Source organism: Corylus avellana, chromosome 2 (assembly GCF_965113065.1).
Source record: "Corylus avellana chromosome 2, dhCorAvel1.hap1.2, whole genome shotgun sequence".
Taxonomy (NCBI): domain Eukaryota; kingdom Viridiplantae; phylum Streptophyta; class Magnoliopsida; order Fagales; family Betulaceae; genus Corylus; species Corylus avellana.
In genome coordinates this window covers 10,999,655-11,022,719 of record NC_142491.1, presented here as the reverse complement: position 1 = coordinate 11,022,719, position 23,065 = coordinate 10,999,655, and the positions used below count along the sequence as shown (strand labels likewise).

Below are 23,065 nucleotides of genomic sequence, written 5' to 3'. Positions count from 1 at the left end.
AATTCTGTCCCTTATTATAAACATGCTAAAAGCTAAAATATAGTAATATCATTAAATTCTAGAATTTAAAATAGGAGACAAAAGGAATACTTTTGATGTATTAATTATTTACTCGTTACAAAAGAAAAAAATTTGTAGTTGATCTTATTTATATATACTCCTCTTTCTACGTGAATTATATTGTGCTGATCGACTTGAACGCATAGAATAAAGAAAAATGCTTATATATAATTTATGCAACATATAGAACCCGTGGAGAGAAATATGATGAGATACGTTATTTATTGAACTCATGTATGATTTCTATACAATTGAGATGATAAGATAATAGAAATTATTATTATTATTATTATTTCTTTTTTTTTTACAAATGCTAATCTAAAGGTTGATTTTTACTACAACGTCATCTAGTAATATGAGGATTATTTAAAAATATACTAAATAGCTTTATTCAAGTATGATATGTATCAAGTAGTTGAACTTCAATATACTATTGATAAGAATGTTATCAACATACAAAATATGGCATCTCTTAAAAAAAGAAAGAATGTCAAATGTTGGTGCAATAAATTCTCAGGAGAAATTCTACACTTATATATTCTTATTATCACATTTATAAATAGAAATTAAGGTCCTCTTCAGTTTAAATGAACTGTAAATAATATTTTTGTCCATTCAAAAAAAATAAAAAATACCTTACAAATAGAACTAATTTGATCATCTATCTAATTAAACACTTTTTGACGTGTCACTAAAAATTATCATTAAATTCAAAATTTAATGATAATATATTTACAACCTAATGTTGAGTTGTAGGCCACGTCCACGAGTACGAAAATGATCCATACGTGTAGCCTTTACCAATTCTCAAAGAGCAACTTTTGTAAACGACAAACTAATTAAAGTTTGTCCCTCTCTCTCTCTCTCTCTCTCTCTCTCTCTCAGAGAGCTCTTAAGGATTAGCAGCCGAGCTCCTAGACGATTTGTTTGACACGTCTGTTTATAGTCAAACAGGTTCCATCTTCCCTACTATATATATTTCTCTTCGCATCACTTTCTCAGAAGTTGGGTTCACTGAGAAGGCATTGGTGCTCCAAAGCTATCTACTCACAGAAGGCCAAGGCAAGCTATCTTCTATTCTCCCTCTCCTCATATAAACTCAGAAGTTTTACCTTTTTATATATATCTCTCTCTTCTTTTACTTCAACATGTTGCACTAATTTTATATATATACTGTTTGCTTTTGCGAATCGTTGTCACAAGAGCACAAGCTACCAAACTAACCTTAATTACACAACACTTAGCTTGTTATACACTAAAGTAAGTACCCTCCAAGACTAATTTTCTAGGATCAGCAAAAGCTTCATAGAATCATATATTTACCGAGTTGACATGTTAATCAGCCGTTTAAACATACCATTCAAGCTATAGTTGTGTGCGTGATTGTTCATTTTTCAACTATTTTCGTTTAGGAAGATAATGGGAGGAAAATCCTTATCTTACATTCATGGTTGATATGACAATGTCCATTAAAAACAAAAGAAAAAAAAAAAAAAAACAAAAACTCTACGCCGTTAGGGATACCGTAACATGCATTAACCCAATAAAATGAGAACATAGTGTATAGGATTGCTCTATCCCATCTCACGATTAGGAGTGGGCAAATACATGCTCTGCCCCGCCCATTTTCTCTAAGAAAAACACAAATCTGGGTTGGTTTTTGCGTTACCCGCACGGGGCGGGTCGGATTGTAGTAGCTCGAGGCCAGCTTAGACATTCTTCAAGACAAGATTGACTCATCGTTTGATGAAGATGAAGACATCGAGTAGGTTGTGTTCTATTAGGTTTCAATGCTTACCCGTGGCCGAAATGCCAACCACAGAATAGATAGGATCAACCAAAAGAGAGAAAGTTCCTTTCTTTTAATCATTATAGCTTATTCAATTTTCAACTACCATTCTGCTCCTCAACTGCTGAAGGGCAGTTGGATTAGCCTTTTATTCACTTTCTTTCTTTCTTTTGTCCTGTTGTTCTTTTTTCCAATATTCGTATTGTTCTTTTTCTGCTGGTGTTATACCATATATGGCTTTCCTTTGGCATCCATGATCATCACTTTCTTTGGTTTTTTCTTATCATTTTGACATTCAAATCCATTACTGAATCTTTTAAAATAAACTAGAGAATATAGGAATAAAACTGTATACTATATTTCTGGGTGTTTTGAACTGTATACAAAGAGGCCTATTTATAGTTAAATAAGACTAAAAATACTAGGAAATACACATTAGTTTATTAGCTATTTCAACCTTCAACTACCAGTCTGCTGAAGGGTAGTTGGAACTTTTTATTGGTTTTCTATATTTGTTTCCTTTTGTTATTTTCTGATGAGAGTGATGGCTTTCCTTTGGTCTCTGTCACTTCCCTTGGTTTTTGTATTTTTTGGTTAATTAAATATTGAAGATGCCAAGTTTGTAAAGTACAAATCAAGTGATGACATATAGATTGGATATTATGAAGTATCAGTTTGAGGCAATCCATGCCTTTGTTATTCAATAATTACCAAGAAATTATTTATCAACAAAAAAAAAGCACAAAGAAATCTTTGAGATAAAATATCTGCCAGAGTATCGAAGTTATAAGTATGATATGTATTTAAATTTAGATTTAAATAAAGAAAATGTGTGAAACTCGAGTGGCTCGTTGGCTTTCTTTATTTAAATTTAGATTTAAATAAAGAAAATATGTAGTAGCGGTAGGTCCAAGAGGCCAATTTTTTTTATTATTATTATTATTATTTTCTAATTGAATATGGAGAAAATATTACGAGGAGGATCTTTCATTTTTTTATTTTTCCTTTAAACTATGAAAAAGTATGAGATGCATTGAAGGAAGAGCCAGAAAATTAGGATACGAACTACGAAGGACGATATAGGAGAGAGAATGGTAATTATATGCTCAAGTGATTTCATGTTATTTCTTCACTAAACTATTTTTTTTCTGTACAACAATTAGAAATCATATTAGTAGATAAGTTAATTTTGGGGAGCATGGTTTAGCTAAAGTAACGGTTAAACAAATTTGTCTTTATATTTGTGATATTGTTGTGTTAGAGAAAAATGCTCTATTTTTATGGTAATAAATGAAAGTATTATTTATAAAAAAAAAAAAAAAAAAAAAAAAAAATTGTTTTTTCTTTTTTTAAAAAAAATTTTTTTATTTGTTTTACATTTTTTAACAAAACACTGTGATTATAATTTATACACCACATCACATTTTTTGTTTAATTAAGAGTGGTATTTGGGCAAGTCTTTGAATTATTTATATGTTAATTATTAAATAATTAAATTTAACTATGATTAACATAATTGTGTAAGGAGTTCTAATAGCATATGTTGTACCTCAAGGCTCAAACATTTTTCTTAATAAATTACTATAGGAGTGAGCTTGAATGGTAACAGATCGAACACGACACACAAAGTCACGACTTGTCTGTTTCTACAATAAATGAGACCTTTTTTTTTTTTTTAAATAAATGAAACATTAATTGCTTAGAAATATACTTTCTTTTTTTTTTTTTCTCTAATTCTTGCTTAGAACTATATTTTATATACATAGAACTCACCAACCCCCTCTTGTTAATGCTGTCATGAGGGCCGTACGTTTCTCGGAGTCGACAGGCCCTGTAGGCTGTAGATCCAACATTTATGGCCTCGCGGACGTTTACATTAATCAATAAACAGAAGATTAATGCCTCTTTTTTTTTTTCTTTCTTTTTTTTTTTTGTGTTTTTTTAAATGTAACATGATTTCTAAAATTATCATTAAATTTAAGATAATTATTATTAAATTTTAATTTATTGATAATTTTAAAAGTCATGTTACATTTAGAAAGATACAAGAAAGACTTTAATCCTCTTTCTAATGTTACTCGGTTTATGAATACAAACTTTAATATTATTATTATTTTTTTTTGGCTAAATTTTTTTTGGGTTTGTTTTTGATGCCTGCATTGCCAGGAGTTCCAAGCGTTGGGGCTTTCTCTTTTTAAGTCCTTTGGCTCGACCTCCATTTTGTTCTAGAGAAAGCAAAATAACTAATCAATTTCTATTTCTGAGAGGGAGAGAGGGGTCTAATTTTTCTTTTTCAATGTCTATATATTAGGGGCGATAATGTGTTTGTGTCTTGGATTTAGTTTGTGTCAATCAATGGGTATAAGACTATATAGATCAACTATAATCCAAACTATTTAATTAAACAGATCAAACATCTCAACCATAACCTTCTAATTTTGTATTGGGTTAGTGTCGGGTTCACAGATTATGTTAAAAATTGTCAGCTATTATGTTGCGTGTCGAGTTCGGGTTGTATCAAGGCATAGGTATAAGACTATATAGGTCAACCCTAACTTGACATATTTAACTAAACGGGTTAGACTCATCAACTTTAACCCTTTAAGTTCGTGTTAGGTTTGTATCGATTTCGTGGACCGTGTCAAAAATTGACAGTCCTACTATGTATATAGATAAAATAGGACTAATTGAATTTAGAGTAATGTTATTTAGTAGATTGTTATACTACTGACATACAACTGAGATAACGTGATAATAAAAATCAGTCCTTAATCATTATTATAAGAAGATGAAAATCCAAGTGTACTCAATTGGTTCAATAGTTTCATGTTCTTTTTGCAGAAGAATGGACAATGGAGTGGAGGAAAGGCTTCTTGGATTAGAAGAGCAAGAGGAAAGTAATATTAAACAAAGGATATGGGTGGAGTTAAAAATTATGTGGAGGATAGCATTTCCTGGCATATTGGCTAGAGTGAGTTCTTTTGGAATGATAGTGGTGACACAAAGTTTCATTGGACATGTTAGTGAACTGGATCTTGCTGCTTATGCGCTTGTACAAAGTCTCATTTTGCGATTTTCAAACGGGATTCTGGTAAGCTCTTAAATATGCTTTAAATTCTTATATGATACAATGCATTTTTATCCTCAAGATTTGCACATTGTTTCTTTGCTTCCCTATCTTTTGAGAAATGTATAATATCACACTCTCATATCATCCTCATTCAATTAAAAATATGAATACTTCTTATTTCATTTTAAATGGATATTATTTATTTCATGATTATGATTTAAAGTTTGTGCATCTAAGACTAAATCTGTACTTGATACTACATTATTTAAATTTTTTAAATGAAATTAAAAGTATTCTTGTCCCATCTCACTAAGTTAATCTGACAGTGCTCAATATCTATTATCATCAAGGGGCAGCCATGTGAGTCATGTGACTTTGTCGTTAACTAGTACAAAAAACAGTGGTAATTGATTGGGGGCAAACTTGTCATAAAAAGCTAGCAAGGGTAATGGTAATGGAATCCTCTCCATTTCAAAGGAAAGGAAAAGCATCCTATTAGTACAATTTAAGAAGATAAAGTGATTTTTTTAATTAAAAAGATTATTTTTGTCCTCTTATTTTTCCTTAACCGATTCCTCGCTGATCGGAGACGATCCTTTGGAAGGGTAATGGGTCTTCTGCTTAAGTTTTAGCAATTGCATTGTAATTATAATAATGTTATAATAACTATTTTGTTGAAAAAGTCCAACCCTAATAATTGTTCAAAGTTTCATTAATAATTAACCTTTTTAATGGGTTTTGATGTCACCCCTCACATAAGCCATTAAGACTGTTTGGTGCAATACATAAAACGTTTAGGTAATCGGAATCATTTCCTAATCAATAAAAAACTATTTGTTTTTGGAATGTCATGCATGACAAGGCTTGGCATGTTCCAACCCCTTCTCCCGCCATCGATCCTGAAGATCACGAGAATGAATGAGGCATTTTCGTTTCTCTAAGAGTGAGATGATTTTTAGGCTCTATTTGTTTTGATGTAAAATAATTTATAAAAAATATTTTACGTATTTTTGGATGTTTGGTGTGACGTAAAATAATAGTCAACAGAAAATATTTTTCCTTTGATAAAAAATTTTTCTTTAATTTTAGAAAAATAGTTTAACCATTTTCTGACTTTAAGCATCTCATTCGAGCATCTCATTCTAGAATCGACGGACTATGCCAAGACTTGCCCAGGACCCCACATGGACTTGACCATAACCCACTCGGGACTTGACTGAGAACTGCCCAACACCTACCCGGGACCCGTCTGTGACTTGACTAGGACCCGCTCAAGACGCTACTCAGGACCTGACCGGAAACCCGCTGGGATTGGACTGGACCTGCCCGGGACCCACCAGGACCTGACCGAGACTCGCTCGGAACCTGCTCGGGACTTGATCGGGACCCGCCCGAGACTTGGGCGGGTTCCGCCTGGGACTTGATCGGGAACCGCCCGGTACCCTGCAAGGATGGGACCGGGACCCGCCCAGGACTTGACCAGGACCAACTCGGGACCTGACCAAGACCCGCTCGGGACCCCGTAGGGACCTGACCGGGACTCGCCCAAGACCCGCCTGGGACCCAACCAGACCTGCATGGGACCCACCAGGGACCTGACTGGGACCCGCCCGTGACCCGCCGTGGGACCTGCCCGGACCTGACTGAGACCCGCCTAAGACTTGACCTGAACCCGCCCGGGACCTAACCGGGTTCTGCCCAGGACCTCACTAGGACCTGCTCAGGACCGCTGAGGACTTGACCGGGACTCGTCCTGGACTTGACCGGGACTTGCTCGGAACTTGAACGGGACCTGCACATAACTTGATCGGGACCCCACAGGGACCGGCTCAGGACCTGCCTAAGACCCAACCGGACCTGTCTGGGACCCGCCCAGGATCCACCCTGGACCTCACCGGAACTTGCCCGTGACTTGACTGGGACCCGATCGAGCAGGTCCCAATCAGGTCTCGATGGGGTCCCGGGCTAGTCTGGGCGAGTCCCGAGCTGGTCCAGGGCGACTTTTAGTCAAGTCGTGGGCAGGTCCCGGTCAAGTCTGAGGGGTTCCTAAGCAGGTCTGGTCGAGTCCTGGTTGGGTCTTGGTCAAGTCTCGGCGGGGTCCCGAGCGAGTCTCGGTCAAGTCTCGGGCAGCTCCTAGCAAGGTCCCGAGCGGGTCCCGGTCAAGTCTCATGTGGGTCCTGGTCAAGTATCGGGCGGGTATTTTTATATTTTATTTTTAAAAAAAAATTATTGTATATTAGTATTTTTATGTTGTGAATATAAAAAATATTTGTGATTTTTCGTGCGTGCACCAAACGCTAGAAAATGTTTTCATCATAAAATATTTTCCTGAAAAATTTTACGACAGAAAATATTTTATGCCGAAACAAACGAAGTCTTCAAATTACAATTTGATCAAAATTCAATACTCTATTCTAACCTCTTTCGCAAACCACTATGATGGAATCGACCTTGGCTCCACCAGACTGTCGTAAAAAATTGATGCAGAAGACTTTTGTCATTTTTTTGTCTTTTTAAAATTGATGTAGCTTTTAAATTACCATTACATAAAAAATTAGTGATCCATTTTAAATTCAATAGTAATTTTAAAAATCGCGTCAAAAGAAGAACAATAGTTTTCCTTATAAAATTATTCTTTAAACTTTCATAACTTTTGCAATCACTTCCCCAAAATTTAAAAGCTCTCAATTTAGTTTAGTGTGTCCAAATTTAAAATTTTTTACAATATCGCCCCTTTGTTAAGAATCCAAAATAGCCAAAATACTACTGTTTAAATTTTTTTAAAAAAATTTACTGTCAGGCTAACACATGACTCAGCTACGGCCAAGCCATGGGTTTCATTTTTTTTTTTAGAATTTTTAATTATTTAAATTAAATAATTTTTAAATACAGGGATAAAAAAGGAAATTTCACCTGTACTATCTCTGATCTCACGTTCTAGACACTCGAAGCACTCTTGCATCAAGTCTTTGTTGCGAAAAACAGAGTAGTTCTGCAACTCAGTCTGACTCTGCATCAGCCCTGCTAAGCAATCCACATAAAGACGACGCAACTCGAGAAGATGATGAGACAGAACTGCTCAGCTGCTCTCTCTGCAGCAAAAGCAGCTGCGATATTGTCATCAATGCCCAATCCAACTCATCATCGAAAACAGAGCATAATGCATTTAGGATAAAACTATAATGTAAATGCATTACCAAAAATTAATGAATTAATGACAGAATTCCGTAACTTCTTAAAATTTATGTCGTTCGTACAGTAAACATGACATAAAAACTATGTTTTTGTATCGTTTAAAGGAACCGGCATAGAAAAAAGGCGTAAAATGCCTTTTTTTTTTTTTTTTTTTTTTTTGTAGTGATGAGTCACTTAAGAACTACTTCAATCTTGGTACTGCCCAATGAAATACTCTGCTCAATGAAATAACAAGAATTCCCTCTCAAAGGATGTGGTCAATCTATTCTCTAGGACCTATATTTCATTCTCTAAGAGAAAAATAGTCCACGTCATTTCAGTAATAGGTTGTTCTAAGACTGAAATGACTTGGACACTCATATTTATTGTATAATAGTTGTATAGCAGTCTATTGATGCAGTCATATATGGACCATTACTTTTGTTTCTACTTGTATTAATCTGTGTCTTTCTCTTTATTTGTTTTTTGAAGTTGGGCATGTCAAGTGCGACTGAGACATTATGTGGGCAAGCATTTGGAGCCGGACAATACCACATGATGGGTATTTACTTGCAAAGATCATGGATCGTTGATGTTACAACAGCAACAATTCTGGTCCCTCTCTTCGTCTTCACAACTCCCCTCTTTAGACTATTTGGTGAGGAAGAAGATATAGCAGTAGAATCTGGACCTATCGCCTTATGGATGATTGCTATTATCTACTCCTTTGTTTTTGCCTTGACTATCCAGATGTTCTTACAAGCGCAGCTGAAGAACTTGATTGTCGGATGTCTAGCTGCTTCCTCGTTTGTTATTCATATTCTCCTGTCTTGGATATTCGTTGAAATACTTGACTTGGAGGTTGCTGGTGCCATGGGTGCTTACTGCATATCCAGTTGGTTAATGGTGTTAGGAGAGTATGTGTACGTCTTTGGAGGTTGGTGCCCAAATACGTGGAAAGGATTCACAAAAGCTGCCTTCTATGATATATTGCCTGTAATAAAGCTCTCAATATCCTCTGGCGTCATGCTTTGGTAATTCCTGGTTTTCTTCATCATTATAAATTGTTTAAAGACATGTCAATAGCTTTAAATTCTGACCATGAAATTCATTTGAAATTGAGAGGATCATATTCTATAATGTTCTTGCTATGATATGTACATGACATTCTCTAGCCAACAAGGAGCATGTTTCTTGAATTCTTTAGAGCATCACAATATTCTACTTTACCTACTACTTTTTTAATAAAAAAATTAAAGGCAGTTTCTATTCATTAGAGAAATTATTTGCTTTGAAAACTCAAAGGGAGAGTGATCATTATGTAATATACCCTTTGTTCTTCCTTTGTTAATAAAGTGAGGCTAAAAGCATTGAGATCCCTAAACAAAGCCTATCTTGTCTCATCCTCTTTTGAATGTTACAGGATTATTTCCATAAAGAACCGATTTTTCTCCAAACTGGAGAAAAATCGGTTCTTTATAGTTGAACTGGAGATAATCCTATATCATTCAAAAGAATTGGAGAGGATCCGAATTCCTTTTGAATTACGCAAATATTCATAGAATTGAACTTGATGCATAACATTAATATGAATGGTAGCCTCAAATGATTCGTTGTTTATGCTGAAATCCATGTTTGCATAAACATCTTAACTAGTTGTGTTAATAATTAATATCTGTTCCAACCATACATAAAGATTTTCCTTATCTTTATTATCCCTCAAACCAGCCAATAGATGTCAACATTTTAATTATAAATGTACGTTCTGCATCCTCAAATCTATATACTCTAATTTATAATTAGATGATATATCCATAGATCTTTTCTCTTTTTCGACTGAAAAAAATCCAAAAATCTTTATCCATATAGATCTTATCTTTTTAATTTTATGCCATTCGTTGTAGCAGATGGAACACTACATAAACATTTTTGGGGGAAATATCTAATGCATTTTATTGAGTTTTGTTTTGTCTTCAATAGTTTAGAGCTGTGGTACAATTCTGTTCTAGTTCTGTTCGCCGGATATTTGAAAAATGCAACGGTGGCGATCACAGCTTTCTCCATCTGGTAAGATTTCTATTATTTTCCATATATATTCTTTTACTATTCAATTTACTTGAGAGATTCTTCAACTTTGAACCTCTTTTTGTAGCCTCAATATCTGTGCATGGGAATTTATGATATCCCTCGGATTCTTAGGTTCTGCATGGTAAGGTTTTTATTTTTTTTATTCTTTATAATTAATCCGACTCTTAAAATTATTATTAAATTATTGATGAATTAATATTAAATTTTGATTCAATTGTGATGCCATTTTCCCCCAAATTTATGGCTCTTGTTATGTAATTTGTACAGTGTACGCGTATCAAATGAGCTTGGGAAAGGAAATGCTAAAGCTGCAAAATTTTCCATCAAAGTTGTCCTCGGTGTTTCAATTTGCATTGGAGTGATTTTTTTCGTCGTTTGTTTAGCTTTTGGGAAACAAATTTCATACATTTTTACAAGCGACGAAGAGATTGCAGAAGAAGTTTCAAGTCTCTCAACTTTACTTGCTTTTTCAATCTTACTAAATAGTGTTCAACCAGTACTTTCAGGTAACAGCATTCACATTCAACTCAATAAATATTTAACAAAAAAAACAAAAAAATGCAAACATGTTTTGATCAAAGACTCAAGTCTAGGTTCTTGTCATCAGGTGTGGCTATAGGTGCTGGTTTTCAAGGTACTGTTGCATGGATTAACATTGGCTCCTATTATGTTTTTGGCGTACCGTTGGCTTTGTTGCTTGGTTATGTGGCCGGTCTTCAAGTAAAGGTAATAACTCATTACTCCTCATTTACAGAATATCAAATCATCAAACTACTAATTATATTACTCCCAAGTGATTTGGTGAGTAGTGAAAGGTCTTAGGATCGAAACCATAACACTGACATGATAGTTATAATATTCAACTCTCAGGAGTCTTTTTTAGTAGGATTTGATTAAGTTTAGGCTAAACCCGAATAAGTACTACTATAGTCACGTTCAGATATGAAACCATTTTGATCACTCATCCTATGCCCATCTTGAGAAAATAAAAAATAAAGCTGTCATGAGTAGTGGCAAAGAAAGGGTTTGGCTCTAGAGGCCATGATTTGACCTATATATTATAAGGAGATTTAAATATTTACGGTTGGCTTCTATGGAATACGATCTTCTTCATGTTAAATAAAATAAAAAATAGTTATTTTATGGCTAAAATTTTATTTTGTTGTATCTAACAGTATACATAATATCACGTAATTTAAAAGTTTTAAATAACATGATATAATGTACACAAAATTATATAAAATAAAATGAAATCTTGTCCATGAAAGACTCATCATATACACCGGCATCTACTTGCTAAACTTTGTTTCTTTTCTACTATTGTTTGCATATTATATTCTTTTTAACTTCATTTTTGTTTATTTAAATTTGTAGGGCTTGTGGATTGGGTTGTTAGCCGGAGTGCTGATGCAAACATTTGTGCTTTCCATCGTCATATGGAGACTCGATTGGGATGAACAGGTACCTTGAAGTACATAAGTCAAGTTACAATAATTATTTAAATTATTTCTTTATCACATGATCCTCTCAATTTTAAGTTTTTTTTTTTTTTAAAAAAAAAAAGTTATTTTATGATTATAATTTAATATCATTATATTTAATGATGTAGATGGTACCACATAATAAATAATGTGGCATTATTTACACTCTTAGATACAATAACATTAAATTTTGACCATAAATTGACTCATATCTATTTCGGATAAAGACCTTTAACAATTTTACTGCCTAGCAATTCGGACAACAAATATGAAAGAACTTGTATGAATCTACTTGCCCAAACAAGTTTTGGGCAACCCACCCACCTACTAGGCAAGTGAATTCGACAAAAAACTTCTTCACATTTTTTACCCAAATTGCTAGAATCTGAACAAAAAATTACTAAAAATATGTATCCCTTCATTGTTCTTTTAATTGTCCCGCATCCTCATATTTGGTGTTAATTAATTTGAGGCCCATAATTTACAATATAATGACAAATCACTTGTTTATATTATAGGTTAAAAAGGCATCTGAGCGTCTCAATAAGTGGTTTCTGAATACAGAGGAAACTAATTAGATCATCAGCTCCGACAATTCTACATGTACTTGGATATTATCCTTGATCTCGGTGATTACAACATAAGTTCTAACTTCTAAGATGGTAAATTAATTGGGCTAATTACTCAAATTTCATACATTTTTGCTTATTTTTTCCCTCTTTCTATATAATATACTGGTGGGTCCAGATTTTTTACTGTGTTTTGATTATTTCTATAAGTTATTATCTGTGCATCTAGTACTTCTTTCATGAATCGATTCAGCGGACAAAATGTGAATTAATGTCTAATTTTAGCTTTACTATAAAAGAACAAAAGATCATGAGCTCTAATTTAAGTATATATTATATCTTCTGAAAATGATTAAAAGCTGGATATTATATGCTGCTTGTGAAAGACGTTCTGTTAATATTAGAAGATCTTCAAGGTTTAAATAACAAATTAATTACTAAAATCTGTTTGTCAACATGAAAAATGATTAGTTTTAGGGCCGGAACTTTCTTCTATAACTAATTGCTTCAAATCTATTAGGTTTTTATTTTTGAGTTAACTTCACAAAGGTTCTTTGAACTTCTATTCGTTTTGAGAAGATTTTATAAAGTTTAAAAACTCTCAATTTTACCCCTCAAACTTCTAATTTGATGCAATCTACCCCCTCCGTTAGGATTTAGCGTTAAATCCTAATGGAGGCTATAAAAATACCAAAATACCCTCAACTTTTCTTTTTCTTTTCTTTTTTTTTCTTTTTTTTTTTTTAAATTAATGTGATATTAAGGATAAATTTAGAATTTTATAAAAATTTTAGGGGTAAAAGGTCATTTCATCCATTTTAACATATGTTTAACGTCAAACCTTATCAGTAGATTACATTAAATTAAAAGTTTAAATGGTAAAATTGAGAGTTTTTGAACAATTTTCTCAAAACGTGTAAAAATTCAATTCCCTTTTTTTTTTTTTTTTCTTTTTTTTTTCTTTTTCTTTTTCTTTTTAACCAAAAACTCACCTAACCCTTTGACATATTCTGATCGTCCATATTCAATAACAGAAGATATCATGTTTTTAAATATAACGGAAGGCAAGCCTAAGTCTCGTATGTAAATGTCATTTGTAATGCCATGGCAGCTCGGTTCCATCCTACAACTTCTCTTTAGGGCCTTAGGCCCCCTCCTTTTTAGGGGAGGCAAAGGCTATCCATAAATCTCATAACTTGACTCAATCCTTTTAACAAATAGGATGGATCATTGTTCATTCACTTTGAGGCATTATCAATTTCAACTGGTAAATTATTGTTATTATTATTATTTTTTTTTTTGGGTTAGAAAAACAATTAAATGTAGACTAACAAATTCAACTAAAACTGAATTAATGAATGCGGGCATACTCCCCATTTGAGAAGATTATCTGTTAATTAAATACAATTTTGGCATCTTTACTTTTTTTTTTTTTCTTTTTTCTTTTTTTTGAGCAGTTGGCATCATTACGGTTCAATACCCTAAGTTCAAAGAGAAATGTTAGAGGCACAACTTTGGCTCAACTTTTCCCTTATGTGGTCAGTTTTTTTTTAAAAATTAAACAAAAAAAAAAAAATTCTTAACAAATAATATCCTATGTGGTCCTTTTTTTTATTTGGTATTTTTTTTTTTTTTAAAAAAATGGTACTTTTTCTTCCTAATAATGACCATTTTATGAAGAAAAATACAACTTTATTATTATTTTTTTTTAAAAAAAACCAAATAATTAAAAAGAGGACCACATAGGATGTTATTGCTTAAGATTTTTTTTTTTTTTTTTTTTAATTTTTTCTTCTTTTTTTTTAAATAAAAAATAAAAAATAAGAAAAAGGTTAGGCTAAATTTATGGCAAAAAGTTGTGCATTTATTATTTCTCAAAATAAAATGAAGTATGTCGAGTTCGATTTGGTTAGCGTGAAGGGAAGGTATAAATGTAAGCAATATGATAAACACTTGCCTTTTTTTTAGCCTTTATTTTACATACCGGCAATGAATGAAGTGGATTGTGTTTTATATTCCATGGAACACTTCAAAATAATTATAGCTATTTACAAATTTGAATAATTTTATTTTCATAACAAGCAATATTAACTTACGATACTATGCTAAGAAACATAAGACGATTTGTTTTGTACAAAAACATTCAACTGTATTTGTAGTGCCAAAAATAAAAAATACACATTCACAAGAAACCTAGTAAATTATAAGTCAATCGAAATATAGTAGAAAATGTAAACCTAGTAGAAGATAACATAGATTGACTAGTAAACTTAATCATCATACAAGTCGATGAAGTCGAAATACCGCGTTGCAAACTTTGAACCGGTTGGATCATTCAGTATGTCATCTTTTATTATGTCATCGATTTGACTGCTAGACGCATAAGATGATAAATCTATTTCATTTTCCCAATCATAAGCATCATGAGAAACTTCGCCCAGTTCCTCGAAAATGATTGGTTTGGTCGATTGTGCTTCTAGGGATTTACACCTTTCCATCATCAATGTATTCACCTTTGTTAAGGATATGAATCCATTAGAATAAATGATGATTTTGTATTCCCTAAATCAAGGGATTTAGATAATATTTGTTAATCCTGATTTAAGGGATATCTTTGTATTTGAAATATTTCAAATCATATGTAAAGCTCTATAAATAGAGCTGTGTACTCAGATCATATAATCAAGGAAATAAGTAGCCTATTGAGGCTTTAGTGTGTGGATATGTAGATGTAGGCTATATGCCGAACCAACTTAATCGTTGTATCTTTCTCTATTTCCTTCATTTCAAATTATTCTACATTCTATACTCATCACATTTTGAGATCTTATATGGTATCAGAGCTAACAGGCTAATGTCAATTGTTAGATCGTTGATTGCAATTTTTTTATTTTTTTTACTTCATAGTTTTCTCTCTGATTTAACATGTATCAGAGAAGAAAACGATCTCCATTGCTTGCCTAAAAAAAAAAAAAGAAAAATGGAAGTTTTTTGGTTCATGGAGAAGAGATAAAAATGACATCAAAAGAAAGATATATATATATATATATATATATATATATGTATATATATATATATATATATATACATATATATATATATATATATACGTGAAAGGCAAGGCGGGCTAGGCAAAAAAAAAGAAAGAAAAAAAAGAAGTTCAAAGAGACAGATGTTTTGGCCCATTATGGCCTATTTCAAGCACATAGTTGGCTCATTCCGGCCATAGTAGCCGATGTCAAAATTCCAGCCAAAAGTAGTAGATGTCAAAATTCCAGCCAAAAGTTGCAGATGTCAAAATTTCGGCCAAAAGTTGTTGATGTCAAAATTCCAGTCAAAGTAACCGATGCCGGTCAAAAAGTTGCCGATGTTCAAATCCCGACCATAGTCGCCGAAGTTCAAGTTCAAGAGCAACTGATATTTCAAATCAGGTGCCATCAACTCCAGCCACTCGATATGTTCAAGATCAACGATTGCTAACGTACCGTTCATCTTGCAGGGTATGTTAAGGATATGAATCCGTTAGAATAAATGTTGATTTTGTATTCCCTAAATCAAGGGATTTAGATAATATTTGTTAATCCTGATTTAAGGGATATCTTTGTATTTGAAATATTTCAAATCACATGTAAAGCTCTATAAATAGAGCTGTGTACTCAGATTATATAATCAAGGAAATAAGTAGCCTATTGAGGCTTTAGTGTATGGATATGTAGATGTAGGCTATATGCCGAACCACCTTAATCTTTGTATCTTTCTCTATTTCCTTCATTTCATATTATTTCGCATTCTATACTCATCAAATTTCGAGATCTTATATGGTATCAGTTGAGATCTTATAACCTTAAATGTATCATCATTATCAGTGTCCCTTATGTCCAACCAATGTCCCGTGACTATTGAAGAAGTATAAGGTTGACTCAAGATCCGAATTGCATATTTTTGTAATACAGGGAGATGATTGCCATAACGTTCCCACCATATTCCTGCACAATTCAAAAGAATAACATAAATATATAAGTTTTAACAAAAAAAAAAAAAAAAACAGAATATACTGAACTGATCACTATGATGGTATGTTTTAAGCATCAGCATGGCTTCAGCTGTGAACACGTTTGGGTCTTTCATGCGGTATATTTGTTCTTCCTTCATGAAATCTTCCTTCTCTTCCACTGCAACTAAATTTTCCAGAATATGATTTACACCATTCTCCATTTAATCATTCTCAAATTTCTCACTACACATGTAAATAGGATTTAAAAAAGCAGCAGTTGCGTATATTGGATGAATAATATCACTTTGTAACGTATCTAAAATTTTCCATATATCATCATAACGGACGGCATTGCTCTCACAATATTGTTCAACTGTATCTTCTACTCTTTCCATCATCTCATATAAGTATCCTAATGTTGGGCCATCATGATGATAAATCAGACAATTAGCTTGAACTAGTGTATGCATAACTTGTGCTACCATTTTCCCTTGTCTCCAAAATTCTTTGGAATGAATAGCATAATCAATAAACTTTGTCTCTTGCATAAATTTTGCCACTTGTGGGTCATTAAGTGGCTTTCCCCCATTCATTAGACAACGTTCCAATAGATACCTCCAGATTTTGCAATTCACTTTCAACTTCTAAAAGTGACATAAGCTTGAAAACATCGGGATCAATAAAACCATCCTTTTTTGTGTACCACTCTTAACAATATTGTTAGTTCTTGTTTTGGCTTAATTTAGTTCCAAAATGTAAATGCTACTGTTCACGAGCTCAAACACTGATATAGAATGCTCAGAATCCAATCTCCACTGTTCATAATGTAGATTCATGTGTTATGAACATCCCTACAAAATTTCAGCTCAATCGGACCACAAACACCCATCGATCGGAGCTGTTGATCAAGATTGGACAGCATTTCCAAAATGCTGATTGCATGCCCGGTACGGACCACCCTTCCCCGGGTCCAGACTGCATTTCCAAAAATTAAAATTTTGCTCCACACGGCCCTGTCCGGACACCCCGTAAGTTTTAGGCTAAAAAACATGATTTTAAGTGGGTTAGGTCTAGGGTTTTGTTGGGGGTATATATACATCATTATAGAAGAGAGCGATACAAATTTTCACCCCAGAGAGTTCGTGTGAGGCTGTGCTTGAGTGATTATTTTGTTGTGAGCCAAATTGATTCCTCTTAGAGAATTTTTGTTAGTTTTGATTGTGTGCTTAATTGAAGTCTATCGGAAGGGTCCGATAAAGGAGAATCACGTTGAAGAAGATTGTGAGCGAGGAGACAAGTTGGAGGCTTGTCGATCTTACAGAGTCAAGGTCTTGCAAAGGGTTGTAAGTATTCCTAGTGTCTGTAATCTCTAGATAATCTTTTGATAGTGATTTCCTGGGTTTGGCTGCCCCGGAGAGGTTTTACTTTTAGAACGTTTTCTAAAAGGTTTCCTCTTCGTCTCCAAAATCTTTGTGTGTGATTGTTCATATTTTGGTGATTGTTTGCTTTGATAAATATCCGTTAATTCCGCATAAAATTGTGATATTTATCTGTTTAGAGTTTTTCAATTGGTATCAGAGCGGGTTCACTCCGTGAAGGATTAAATTCCTAAGTCTGATCTTTGTTTCTTGTTTAAGATGTCTCAAACCCTTAACACTGTGCCTAATTTTGATGGATCAAAATTATGGCTATTGGAAGTCCCATATGAGATTTTTTTTAAAATCTATAGATGTTTGGCATGTCATTGAATCTGGATTTAAAGCTCTAGATAAGCCGATAGCTGAATGGTCTAATGTTGAAAAACAAACTCGTATGGCGAATGATAAATCTATGAATGCTCTATGCTTGGCAATTTCACAAACTGAGTTCTCCAGAATTTCAAATTGTGATAGTGCCAAGGATGCATGGGAGATCCTAGAAACTACGTATGAAGGAACTAATCTTGTTAAAGCTTCAAAACTTCAAATGTTAGTTTCTCAGTTTGAGGATATTAAAATGTTAGAGGATGAGACATTCAATGAATTTTTTGGTAAACTTAGTGAAATTAGAAATTCCATGATAATTTTAGGAAAAAAAAGTTTCTGACACTAAGCTTATTAGAAAAGTTATGAGATCACTCCCTGAAAGATTCAGATTGAAGGTAACTGCTATTGAGTCATGCATTGATCTTAATACCATGAGGATAGAAGAGTTAATTGGTGCTCTTCAAACTTATGAGTTTTCCTTGCCTCAACCTAGGAAAAATAAGGATATTGCCCTTAGAACTCTTAGGAAGAACTCTGATGAGTTATCTGATGAGGATTCACCAGATGAAGAGGAACTTGCCTTGATAGCTAGAAGGTATTTTAGAAATGAACATAGAATTTCCAAGAAATTTGGAAAACAAAAAGAGAGTACTCATGATAGAAATGAAAGAGACCCACGTGATCCAAAATGTTATGAGTGTTCTGGCTATGGTCATATGCAAAAGAATTGTGCTAACCTCAAGAGTAATAAGCCAAAAGACCAAAAAGCCTTCAATATTACCTTGAGTGACACCGATGAGAAAGAAACTCCTAATTATATGGCTTTTGTTGCATCCTATGATTCTGATGATTCTAATCAATCAGATGCTCAGTTTGCCTCTGATAATGAATCAAATAGGGTTAATGATCTTCAAAACTCCTTTAACAATTTAATGGAAAAGTTTTATATGCTTAGAAATACTAACTTGAAAATTGTTAAGGATTTTAAGAATCTTGAGCTTGAAAGAGATAATTTGTTGAAATCTTTGAGTAATTCACATGCTGTTTGCAATACTCTCAAATCTGAAAATCATGTGTTAATTGCTAAAAATAAATCCCTTCAAAATGATCTGATTGCATCTAGAAATCACTTGAGTAAATTCTCTAGTGAAAAGCTTGATAAAATGTTGCATATTCAAAAGTATTCTAGCGACAGATCTGACTTAGGATTTGATAAAACTGCTTCTTTGTCTTCTAACCATGCTTCTACTTTAAAGACTGTTTTTGTTAAACCGGTGAAAGTAGAAGAATCTTCAAGTGAAGAAAAGCAAGTAGTTGCTCCGACTCTTCAAGGTAAGAAAGGTAAAAAAATCTACATTGAGCCTCATGTATCTTACCCTACACCTAGAGTCTTGCATCCTCCTAGAAAATTACCTTCTCAAAGGTTTGTCCCCACATGTCATCACTGTGGTAAAGTGGGTCACATTTGACTTCATTGTTTTAATTTGAAACCTCATGTGCATATAAATGAAAATTCTTATTCTAGGAAAGAAAGTGAGGGTTTGGTCATAATGATGAGAGAAGTGCTATCTAGGCTAGATAAGTTTGAGCAAAGTCATAAGTCTAGACCTAAGATTTCTCAAGTTTGGGTTAGGAAGGATAATACCATTCACCCCTTGAAGGAAGTGGTGATAATCTCACCTTATGTTAGGTGAGTCACCCACATGCCTAGGATTGATTTTCTTGCATATCTTTGCATATCCTAGAGCATGTTGTTTTTCGTTTTTCATTGCATTTTTGTTTTATTTTGTTTTGAAATTGTATTTTGTTTGTGTGCATTTCTTTTGTGAAAAATAACAAAAAGACAAAAATATTTTACTTTGGTTTTTTTGTTTTTTTTTTTGTTTTTCTTCTCTTTATTTTGTCTTATGCACTTAGATTGTTCATTAATTTCTCATGTTGCTTTTTATGAATTTAATTCCTTGTGTCTTGGAATGTTCTTAATATGCATGAGATGAAAATTTGTGTCAATGGACTTGTTTTTGTGTTTACCTAAAGCCTGAGCTTATGTGGTACATTTTGCCTATACTTTATCTCTTGTGCACAGTTAAGCTTAAATTGAGGTTTTGTTTCACTTTATTTGTGAGGTTTGTTAGGTAACCATATGAGGTTTTTGACTAGTCATATTATTCAAATTGACCATATGCTAGTTGAACCTAGGGCTTAAAAATTCCTGCTTTCTCTTTTGTGATAAGCACCAAAAGTTTAAGGACACTTTATCAAAGAGAAAAATAAACAAAATAGTGAAACAAATAAAATCAAAATATCATATTCCAAAAGGAATTTATTTCACTGTGTCAAACTTGTGCAAAATATTTTACAAAGAGAAATGTATAGGATGAGAGTGGCTAGGCCCTAGTATGATAATGTTTGACTTTTGATTTGATATACTTGTCAAAACCTCATGGTGGTGAAACTTTCTCCTCATTTTGTAAGTTGAAAATTTTTCTCTTTGGATAGCTTACACACACACCACACAAGCAAGGGTTGAATGAAACATTTTTCTTTGCTTGGGTTAAGCAATATGAGTTTCTTGTCATTTCTAGTCTCATGTATATTTTGCATCTTTGGAGTATGTTTGGGATATTCATTGTGCAATACATTAGTTATTGATGTGTATATCATGTGTGTTCATTTGACTTTTGAGGGGGAGAAACATGTTTTGCATTTCCAGTTTCTTGTTGTTAATTGAGTCATACATTGATGGGGAGTTTTGCTGATGTTTATTTATGATCACACATTCTACGTCATTTTTTTTTTTTAGTTTTATTTATGTCTTTTTGTTCCACATATGCCTTGATGTATTTTGTGAAGTATTTCAGAAAACATGAAGATCTTTTGTCATATATTCTATGACAAAAAGGGAGAGTAAATATGGGGAGAAGATGAGATTGACTCGGCATTTTGGTTTTGTCACTGAATTGCCAAAGGGGGAGTTTGTTAGTTCTTGTGTTGGCTTAATTCAGTTCCAAAATGCAGAGGCTACTGTTTACGAGCTCAAACACTGATATAGAATGCTCATAATCCAATCTCCACCGTTCATAATGTAGATTCATGTGTTATGAACGTCCTTGAAAATTTTTTAACTCAATCGGACCACAAACGCCAGTCGATCGGAGCTGTTGATCAAGACTGGACAGCATTTCCAGAATGCTGATTGCATGCCCAGTCCGGACCGCATTTCCAGAAGCTAAAATTTTGCTCCGCAAGGCCCTGTCTGGACACCCCGTAAGTTTTAGGCTAAAAAACATGATTTTAAGTGGGTTAGGTCTAGGGTTTTGTTAGGGGTATATATACATCATTATAGAAGAGATGGTACGAATTTTCACCCCTAGAGAGTTCGTGTGAGGCTGTGCTTGAGTGATTATTTTGTTGTGAGCCAAATTGATTCCTCTTAGAGGATTTTTGTTAGTTTTGATTGTGTGCTTAATTGAAGTCTATCGGAATGGCCGATAAAGGAGAATCACGTTGAAGAAGATTGTGAGCGAGGAGACAAGTTGGAGGCTTGTCGATCTTACAGAGTCAAGGTCTTGCAAAGGGTTGTAAGTGTTCCTAGTGTCTGTAATCTCTGGATAATCTTTTGATAGTGATTTCCTGAATTTGGCTGCTCCGGAGAGGTTTTACTTTTAGAACGTTTTCTAAAAGGTTTCATCTTCGTTACCAAAATCTGTGTGTGATTGTTCATATTTTGATGATTGTTTGCTTTGATAAATATCCGTTAATTCTGCATAAAATTGTGATATTTATCTGTTTAGAGTTTTTCAAATATATTAACTTTATACTTGTAAATATATAAAACAATCCACTTCGCTACTGTAATTGTACACTTTACAACAGGAATATAACATATTTCTTCGCAGAGAGAGAAAATATCAACAATAGAACATCGGGTCAAGTAAATCCAAGGATACTTACGGCAAAACATATCCTTACTTGGCTCGATCTCAAAAACATCAACATCATTAATGATATCATAGATGTCCAGGAGCCATTCCTTACGATACCACCGTCTTTTGTACATTAATGTACAACCTGTTTTAATTGACTCCTTTATGACATTTTGAATGTATTTCTCAACTTCATTTTTGATATTTGGCGCCAACTTTGATGTGATATTGAGAGGATCTGGGAGTTTGTAACTGGGACCATGTTCAGCAACGCCATTCACAAAGTTTTTGAAGAAGGGTGATTCAATTGCACGAGGACGAATTCCCTCCGACACGAGGAACTTAACCAATTGTTGATCCACTGTACTCTTATCTTGTACCTCACATAGATTGGGCATATGTACTGATGATGAACCCGAAATACTCTTACCCTCAAAAATATTATTTGATGCTGCCACATTTTTAGCTCTCTTAGTGGGAGGGACTGCATCTCGGGCTTGTGACTGAATTGTTTGAGGTACTTTTTCACAAATTTGAATATCTCGGCCTCTAATCCCAGACAAATGTGCTTTAATTCTTGAATTACCCCCAGGAAAAACGACCATTTTTTAAGTCCTTTGCATACTCCCAAAATGGATCTTTCCTTCTAACCATGTTCAATTTTTTTTCCTACATGAAATGAATTAAAGCCAAATAGCATCAATTCAACCAAGATGAGCACAAAGGAAAATCAATCATCATGAACACAATAGAACATACATGCATCATCTCTTGATAAACATGGTGTTTGCCACTACAAGAAATGAATGTAAAAAAATTACCCATAAATTGAGAGTATTAGCATTTTGTCGGCTCAAGCTACCTAAATAATATTCTCCAAATGCAACAAAAATTTAGAGCAGTGAAGAAATCTCTCTGAAACACAACCCCGGCCCTACTTTGGTTCATGCAATCCAATTTAAACTCAATCTTATAAAAAACTAATCCAACACCAAACATAATCTTCCAACAACACCACCACAAAAATCTAAATTTTAAAGAGGTTACCTGGACGATTTTTCTCCCCTTCTTTTCCTTTTCCTTTTCGTACTCTGACTTCCCCAGAACGATCCACCCTCTTCCTCTCTCCCTCTTTCAGCTTCTCAGCAAAGCTTCTATGAAAGCTCTCG

The 23,065-nt window shown here is 33.6% G+C and overlaps 1 protein-coding gene and 1 pseudogene across 1 annotated transcript; one reads left to right on the top strand and one right to left on the bottom strand.

The window, feature by feature from the left end:
* The first annotated feature begins 955 nt into the window (after positions 1-955).
* Positions 956-12,418, top strand: LOC132167567 (protein DETOXIFICATION 24). Its single transcript, XM_088513056.1, has 9 exons — positions 956-1,122; positions 4,691-4,940; positions 8,586-9,127; positions 10,074-10,160; positions 10,246-10,302; positions 10,449-10,687; positions 10,789-10,907; positions 11,556-11,642; positions 12,181-12,418. The coding sequence occupies exons 2-9, from the start codon at positions 4,695-4,697 to the stop codon at positions 12,238-12,240; spliced, it is 1,437 nt and encodes a 478-aa protein (XP_088369182.1). The 5' UTR covers positions 956-1,122; positions 4,691-4,694; the 3' UTR covers positions 12,241-12,418.
* Positions 12,419-14,501: 2,083 nt separating this feature from the next.
* On the bottom strand, positions 14,502-22,812 carry LOC148587303 (uncharacterized; annotated as a pseudogene).
* Positions 22,813-23,065: the final 253 nt, after the last annotated feature.

Bases quoted from the DNA above. Each gene is read 5' to 3' on its own strand.
- LOC132167567 (XM_088513056.1), top strand. From the start codon at position 4,695: ATGGACAATGGAGTGGAGGAAAGGCTTCTTGGATTAGAAGAGCAAGAG. The intron at 10,303-10,448 runs GTAAGGTTTTTA...TAATTTGTACAG, and splicing joins GGATTCTTAGGTTCTGCATG to TGTACGCGTATCAAATGAGC. The intron at 10,688-10,788 runs GTAACAGCATTC...TCTTGTCATCAG, and splicing joins TGTTCAACCAGTACTTTCAG to GTGTGGCTATAGGTGCTGGT.